At 42.8% G+C, this 8,093-nt stretch overlaps 2 protein-coding genes across 4 annotated transcripts; one reads left to right on the top strand and one right to left on the bottom strand.

Moving 5' to 3' along the window:
- mrpl21 (mitochondrial ribosomal protein L21) lies at positions 1-866 on the top strand. The gene has a single exon (XM_085275856.1). The coding sequence runs from the start codon at positions 32-34 to the stop codon at positions 617-619; it is 588 nt and encodes a 195-aa protein (XP_085131982.1). The 5' UTR covers positions 1-31; the 3' UTR covers positions 620-866.
- Positions 867-1,269: 403 nt separating this feature from the next.
- Positions 1,270-7,328, bottom strand: lg6h6orf120 (linkage group 6 C6orf120 homolog). Of its 3 annotated transcripts, none has more exons than XM_085275857.1 (2): positions 7,186-7,328; positions 1,270-3,862 (listed from the first exon to the last, which is right to left on the bottom strand). In XM_085275857.1, the coding sequence occupies exon 2, from the start codon at positions 3,826-3,828 to the stop codon at positions 3,271-3,273; it is 558 nt and encodes a 185-aa protein (XP_085131983.1). In that variant the 5' UTR covers positions 3,829-3,862; positions 7,186-7,328; the 3' UTR covers positions 1,270-3,270. The 3 variants fall into 3 exon arrangements, with proteins under 3 accessions (XP_085131983.1, XP_085131985.1, XP_085131984.1); XM_085275859.1 differs by lacking the exon at positions 7,186-7,328 and adding an exon at positions 6,985-7,108; XM_085275858.1 differs by lacking the exon at positions 7,186-7,328 and adding an exon at positions 6,430-6,644.
- Positions 7,329-8,093: the final 765 nt, after the last annotated feature.

Genomic DNA, 8,093 nt, shown 5'->3' with positions numbered 1-8,093 from the left:
CGCAGTTGGAACCAGACGACTTCCTGTCAAGATGTCGGCGAGCATGGCGTACGCCGGATTGTGGAGGACATGCAGAATGTTACTACCCAGACACCATGTCCTGTCCCCCACTGCCATCCGAACACAGAGCTCTGCTAGTGGAGACTTGATGCCCTGGACCTCGCTCTCCAGGCCTCCGTGGCCGGAGCAGCCGAGCCCGTACTCGGCGGAAGAAGAGCAGAGCCGACACGCTGCTGTGGTGAGCACCGTAAACCAGCGGATCAACCTTCGGGACTTCGGCCGGCTCTTCGCGGTGGTGCACTTCGCCGGACGCCAGTGGAAGGTCACCGGTGAAGACTTGATCCTGATCGAGAACCACATCGAGGCGGAGTGCGGGGAGCGTATCCGCATGGAGAAGGTGCTTTTGGTTGGAGCTGAGGACTTCACCCTGATTGGTAGGCCTCTTCTGGGGAAGGAGCTGGTCAGAGTCGAGGCCACCGTAATCGAAAAGACAGAGTCCTGGCCCAAAGTCCACATGCGTTTCTGGAAGAGACACCGGTTCCAGCGCAAAAGAATCATTATCCAGCCGCAGACGGTGCTAAGGATCAACGGCATCGAGCTGGCCCCCAGACTCACATGAAGCTGATGACACAGGACTGGAAGACTCTACTCTCTGACCCGCGGTTTATTTTTTCTTATTGGTTTCAAACATGTAAACAAACTTGTGGCGGTCAGCTTATATGCTCATGACTCTGACTGGTTTGAAACGAGGAGCTGAACATTTGAGTAATACGCTGAGCAGCTGTTCACTGGGTTGTACTCCTGTAAATATATAGTGCAGACCTGTGAGGAGATGTATTAAAGCTTTGTTTCCAACATGTACTGAGGGTTTGGATTAAATCTGAGTTTACAACACAAAACTTTACAAAGGGTTGAAGTTAGTGTAGCTGCAATGGGGGAAAATCCCCTCTATTTCCTCAAGGACCCACAGAATAACCAGAGTAAGTCCACCGTTAGCCTAGATCGTGATTTATAGAGAGAAGATAAAGTGGGTCTGCCCACACTGACCAGAATGTCTGTGAACCTAGGTCATCCTTTTGAGACTCAGCTGATACATAAACATTTAATAAAACCAATCCCCTAAATGCAGGGTTCCCAACCTGAGGTGATATGTGTACCTATGTTAAAGTAGCTTATGCTATAAAACAATTACTGGTATTTCTGATGTAAAAGTTAGAATAAATAAAACAAAACATGTTTAAATGACTTAAGAAACACAGTCATGTGACAAGTTTTTAAAACAATTTCTAATTTTATTGTGAAACCTGACTAGATCGCCTCTGGGAACAAGAAAGCTCCACAGATGTTCAGAGGATCGATCTGAAGGCACTGTTGAACATTTCTGCTCAGAGGGTAACAAAGTTCTACTCAGAACTGAACTCCAGCGCTGGAGGTGATGTTTAAATGAGGAGTTTGTCCAACAGGCAAAAACAACAAAAGTGAGCGATCAAACTAAATACAATGCTGCTACTCATGTTAACAGATCGGTAGAAATCTCATCACAAACACATGTTCCCTGTGTGAGTCCAAATCAATGAAACATCCTTAAACAGCAAAAAAACGTTGAATGATCTGCTTTAAGGAAAATCTGTTCTGTTCTCAAATTGACTGTATAGCTCAGTATATTTGACCACAGAACTCACATGGTGCTGAGCTGTGTTAAGACAGACAGGTGGTGTTCATTCATTCACAGGCTGAGGGGGGGGCTAGTCGATCATTTCAATCTTGATACAGAAAGGAAACAACAAATGTTGACTTACTGTGTCACTCCTGCAGCTCTACACCAGCTTTGACTACACTTTGAATGTGCACAAATTGTAGTCGTCTTGTAGAGAGAAATGTTAAGCTGAAGCTACTACGAGGCTAACCGATGACTTTGGATGTGTTTAACGTGATCCCTCCACCTTTGAGCAATAAGGAAACAACAACCCTGTGCACAGTGTGACCTCAGTAGACTTCAAATTAAGGGGTTTGGTTTAACACTAATCAAATAAGTATTATTAGCTTGGAAGTCAAGTGTGGTGGATTTTAGGAGAAGCTGCTTAGCTGAAAGATCACTCGTCAGCGAGGTGAAGCCCAGCCAGTTTTTGACCTACGGTTTGAATCTGTGCACAAAAACTAGACATATAGATCATGGTATAAGAATTAGTGACAGCTGGTCAAGTCGGACAATGTAACCACACCAGAGCAGCACATACGCATTTAACTTAACAGTGGCATTAAGTGAAAATTAGGCCTCAAAACTTTGTGATACTGTTGATTATGGTGTTGGGCACAGTTTGGCAGTTTTGGACAAAGATCCTCTGTGCACCGAGGAAAAAAACCAAAAACACACAGAGGTTCTCTCATTTTCCAAAGTCTGCTGCATGTGTGAATGTGGGGGGAAAAAAACTAATTATAATCAAACAGAAAACTTTGCTTTGGGTAAAATTAAGTTTGAAGCTGTATGATCTCTTCTTTTAAAGTAGCAGCTAAAGTAAAGATCCTGCAAACTGCTATTAACCATCGAGTTAATTTAGTTCACAAACTCCCCCTAAGAATCCTGCACACACACCATCATTTTCCTACACGGTGGGAATAACACTGTGTCGGGAACCCTGCTTCTGATTGCTGTGATAAACAATGCTTTGTAACTTCCTAAAAACAGAAATTCTAAGAACATTTTACAAGATCAGACCGACCAGACGTGTGGAGGCATGAAATAAAGGAAGCATTTCAATGTCTCTCCCAAGTGTGACAGTATAAGAGTTAACACTTTCTCTTTGAAGCATAGCATGGGCGTATCCCAAAGTGCTGAAGCCTCAAAGCAGCTCAAATTTAGAACCTATTTGTGTCTTCACTGCAGTTTCTCTCTTTGATATTTTTAATAATTTTATGACTTTGGGCAATGGAAAAGGAAGAATGGTTCTAGCGACTGACTTATGTGCATAAAGAAACTTCTTATTCCATATATACCTTTCAAGACTCCAGAACAAGTCCCCTTGTGTTCTTTTAGTGTAGCTAAAACCAAATACACTTTGTGAAACATTTTCTGACTGGTCAGGCTTCGCTGGTGAATTCCGTGCTGTAAATCTGACTTTGCTGTTTACCAAGTCTGTAGGTTTGATTGTTTAAATGTCAGAACTCTCCCTGGGGTTTGGTGCAACATTTTTTTCACCCTCACAAAATGAAAGGAATCTAATGTACCATGGCAGAATATCCTCCTGCTGTCACAGCAATGAACAGTGATTTTCAAAACAAAATCTCAAGTATAATCTTCAGAAGTCCGATCAGAATAGTCCAAAAGATGGACTCTTCCTCCTGGAAGTCGTCCTCTGTAGCATGAGCAGATTTCTTTTCCTTATGTACACCTTCTGAGTTGTAAGAGCCCTTATCAAATGGGTCTTGGGACACAGTCTGATCGTAGAACACTCGCATTTCAAACTCACTCTCCTGGTGAGACGGGTGGCCATAAATGCCGATGCCCACAGGCCTTGTGAAGTCCCCGGGGACCACCACCACATCTTGTCCGCAGGTGGCTGATTGCAGCTTGTAGGTGTCGAAGCTCGGGTGCAGGGTTTTATCTGACACGTACAGGTCTGCGTCTCCCTTGAGGCTTTGCATGTGGAGGATGATTCTGCCGTCGTGGTTGAGGCGTAGGTAGCTGTAGTTTCCGGCCCCAATGTGGCCCTGAACCACATGGAGCAGCACCCATTCTTCAGGGAAGCTGTCATCCTCTGAGGGGCTCAGGAAGCTTCTGGCCTGGGACAGCAGGAGGGCGACGACCAGCGCGCTGCAACTCAGCTTCATGGTGAAGGCATCTGTCAGTCAGTCATCAGACAGCCTGAAAAAAAATGAACAACACACAGATCAGGAGGCTACATTTAAACAGAGGCAAAGGCTAAACTGCTGCTCAGAACTACAGAAGTCAGTACAACCAACTCCAACTGCTGTCACAGCCAGCTGTTTGTAAATCAGCAGCAGAGGGGAGCTGAACAGAGAGGAGCTATACAAACCGTCTTCAATAGGCAGGCAGCAGAAACTGACTGAATAAAGGCAGTTTTAATGTAGGCTCAGCGGGAAGAGATCAACAGTGCTTTATGCATGGGTTAACTGATTTACCCATTAGCAAAATGGGGAGGGGGAAGTGAGACCACAAAGCATCATAAAAGAGAGCCCCCATTAGTTAGTTTTGAAAGGATAGGGAAGCAAAAAGTGGACGCATAAGCTGGAGATGTGTGCCATTTAAACAGCTGCCTGAGTCACGAAATTCAAAAAAGAGAAAAACATACATAATATGTAGAATCACAGTGTCTGCAAGTCAGTGTCAAGTAAGGCTTCTCACACACACATACATATAAAGCCCAAAACAGAAAAGTTGTATCCATCACACAATTTAGTCAAGTAAAACACATTATGATTGCAGTTCTGTAATAAGGTTACCACACAGAAAACTGCCTGCTTCAAAAGCCTGAATACGACAACTGCTGGCACAATGGGATGTTTAGTTACAGTCATTTCTCCGCCATGATGAAAGCTGCCTTTACAGCTAAATCAGCCAAAGGTGGTACAGTGGTGAAGTTGTAGGGGACTGCCCAGGATTCAGGTTTTTTGTTCTTTACTTGGCTTGCAAGCCAGAGTGTTCTCTGGCAACAAAATAAAACATGGTTACTGGGTCAAACCCCCATCTGGATTCAGGAATTCACTAACTCAATACCCCTTGAACCCAGTTATCTCAAACTCTAAGTGGAAAGGTCAAGCACACTCCTGAAGGGAACTCACGCACTCCGTTCTTGTCAATTTAATGTGTATTACAATGGGAAGCCCACAGTACTAAAAAAAAAAAAAGTCCAAATAAGCACCAAAATAATAAAGAAGCACCCCAAAACTGCCTACATTGCAAACACACCAATATTTCAGTTTCAGGGAGAGATATTGGAAAGTTGTTTCCCCGCAATCCCATAATGTTTGAAGCCTGGGCAACAAGGAAAGCGTCTCTTTGCATATAAAATAGCCGAGGACTGTCAGTGAAGCCAAGGATAGGCGCTAGGCTAACCATCACACTGAGAGCCTGTGCTTCAACACCACCAGCTGCCATCTTGCCTTTTTGCCACACCATTTTTGAAATGAGACAGGAAGCAGGATTTGGGAACCACCTTGGCTGACAAGAAAGCATGGACTGAGCAATTATTAAACAGAGAAAACATTAATGAAATGCAGGCTGCAATGCAGTGGTTAGAACCGTCTCCTCACAGGAACAATGTCCCGAGTTAAAATCCTGCCTTGGTTGTTCTGTGTGGCTTTTGCATGTTCTTCCTGCGTCTGTATGGGTTCTCTCTGGGATGCTCCATCTTCCTCCCAAAGTCCAAAGACAGGCTTGTCAGGCTAACAGATTGTCTTAAGTGCTGGCCCTTCGACAGACTGGCAACCTGTCCACGGTATACCTTTTGCTTTGCTCCATAACAATTGGGATAGCCCCCCGCCCCTGCAACCCCAAACTGGATAAACAAAATAAAGTGGAAGGTTGATTTAGCCCCCCAAAAATGTCCCACTTGAATAAGTAAAGATATGTCAAAAGCATTGTATTTTTACATAATATAAGGCTAGGATCTAAATTTTTGATAGTTAATAAGTCAACAGCCATATTCTGATAACCCTTGTACACCGTTATTCACATCTCTTTTAGTTGTTAGAGTTATAAGAATAAGTTAGGTATGACTAAAATCTTAGGTTTTTAATAGCACTTATGGGGAAAAAAATAGCTGTCTTCCAGACGCTTTAAAAATACCATCTTGTGGTGCAGGGTGTCAAAGTTAATCATTACATGGTTTGTTTGACAGGAAACGTCTCATTTTGTTAGCAGGATGTTACTCAGTAGTCACTTTCCATTTAATACAACATGTAGATTGATTAACATGTTTCTGGCCATGAACGTTTTGCAGGTTCTTACTGACATCCCATCACCCTAACCTGTTTTTAGGCAAAGCAAATAATCAATTAGCCCTACACTACAAAGCCCGTCGAAGCGTATCTAACAATACACAGTCTGCTTCATCTCATTTTATTATGTACAGTTAATAAGTTACCTGCTGTAACAGAGCCATCACAGCAAATGTTCACTTTGTTATTCCACCACTGTCCTATTAAAGGAGATTCATCGAATACACGGACAAGATAAATCCACAGCTGTTAGCGAGATTAATTAAGGAATGTTTGCCATTTTTAGGGGATTTGCTGATTTCAGGAAAAATGTGTAAGACAAACAATTATCCATTAAAGTACAACCTAACACCCGATGTGAGGTAGTGTACACGTAAAATACAATTGCTACGCATAAAACAAAAATAAAGACTATAGAATGAGAAGTCAAAACTACAAAAACACGACAGCAAAGCATGCCGGTCAACCCACCTCAGTTCTTCCATTCATTAAAAGACATGACAAACTGGTTTCCAGAACAGAAAGGACGCCTGTAGTTTTGGTGCCAAAAACTGAATATACTCGGGAGAAACATGCGGAGAAAGTAACGCGGTAACCGTCTGCCGCCTCCTCACAGCTCAGTGAAACATGACTAAAGAAGCCGGAGAGTTTTCGATTGAGAGCCTCTCGGCACGGTTAAAAATAACCACCTGCTCCCCATTTCACCTCTGACACCAATCAACCAACTTTAACCATTAACTACATTTTTATTAACAAATAAACACCAAGACTGGGAGGGGGCAGCCTTAAAAGGTTTCAGGGATTTTGACATTAATACGTCTGATAAATTAAACAAAGAGCTTTTTGTAACGGCTGAACCTGCCGCATGCTACGTCGCTAACAGCTAAGAATAGCAGTTTCAACCTGTACAACCCCAGCAGTAAAAATGTTTTCATGAAAACAGACGTACTGTTAAAGACTATGCCAGTTACCTCCAACTGTATCATTCAGAAACAGTCCACAAAAACACATTGCTACTTGACTTACTGAACAGGTTAGCAAGTTCTTAAAGCAGCTAGCTATCACGCAGCTACCGTTGCACGTAGCCTGTTTAGCTTTAGCCAAACACGTTCAGGAGTTTACATAAGCTGGAGGCCGGGGGTTAGCTCAGTGCCTAAAGATCAAGTTACGAATAGATTAATATAAAGATATTCATGGATCAGTTAACAGTGCACTTAGTTTACTTACACAGCTGTCATTTCCTGAGCAGCATCTTCAACTGAGCAGCAGAGTTCACTTCATCATTTCCTTTTCCTTCAGCTACACAAACAGCAAAGCGCGCACTCACGCCACCTACCGGCCGTTGTGAGGGTGACGCTCATCAGTAGCCAAAAAAGCTCCAAGTATTTTTTAGAAAAGGTGGCAAATGAACAGGTTCAAAATGGGCCCGTTTCCACACATGGATTTAGTCCTAGACAGCGAACCTTTTTTTTCTCTTTAAACTGGGACTCAGCTGAATGACAAACAGATAATGAGGCCAGATTAAATTACTCATTTTTATTTCAGGTAGTGCTTTAGGTCACTTTAAGGCCATACATATGCAATATATTCTTTTTCCTTAAACATATTAAACACATAGGGTGTATTTCTTTTATGCTATATGGGATAATGACCCACAGCCATAAGTATGGAAAACAGAGAGTATAGAAATTTAAGAAACTGAAAAAAACTGAAAGAATAAATTTGCAAATAAAAAGGCTGGTACAGTGGTGCAGTAATCAGCACCAGCGGTTAAATATCGGTCAGCCCTGCGATGCAGTTGCAGCTTGTCTGGGGTGTACCCTGCCTTTCACCCTATGACTAGGTAAGTGGAAGACACTTAAAATGCTTTGCACTGAGACTCAGTAGGTCTGGTGCTTTTGAATAGTGTACAACCTTTCAACCTTGATGCCAAAGGGCTTAAAATATGCAGACAATATTAATATAGTTTAAAATGCCATAAAAATGTAGAACAGCTATGTATAGGCTCTACTCTGCTAGTCTCTATCCCATATTGCTCTACCTCTGTATCTCGCGGCTTTGCCATCATACGTCCTTTTGTCATTTAGGTTTCTAGTGCCTGGATGATAACCAAGCTCTGCTGATGAATGATGAAT

The sequence above is a fragment of the Mchenga conophoros genome, linkage group LG6 (assembly GCF_057382185.1).
Source record: "Mchenga conophoros isolate Kocher_MC1m ecotype Shallow Benthic linkage group LG6, M_conophoros_male_GT1.1, whole genome shotgun sequence".
Taxonomy (NCBI): Eukaryota; Metazoa; Chordata; class Actinopteri; order Cichliformes; family Cichlidae; genus Mchenga; species Mchenga conophoros.
This window is presented reverse-complemented; position numbering and strand designations above follow the sequence as displayed.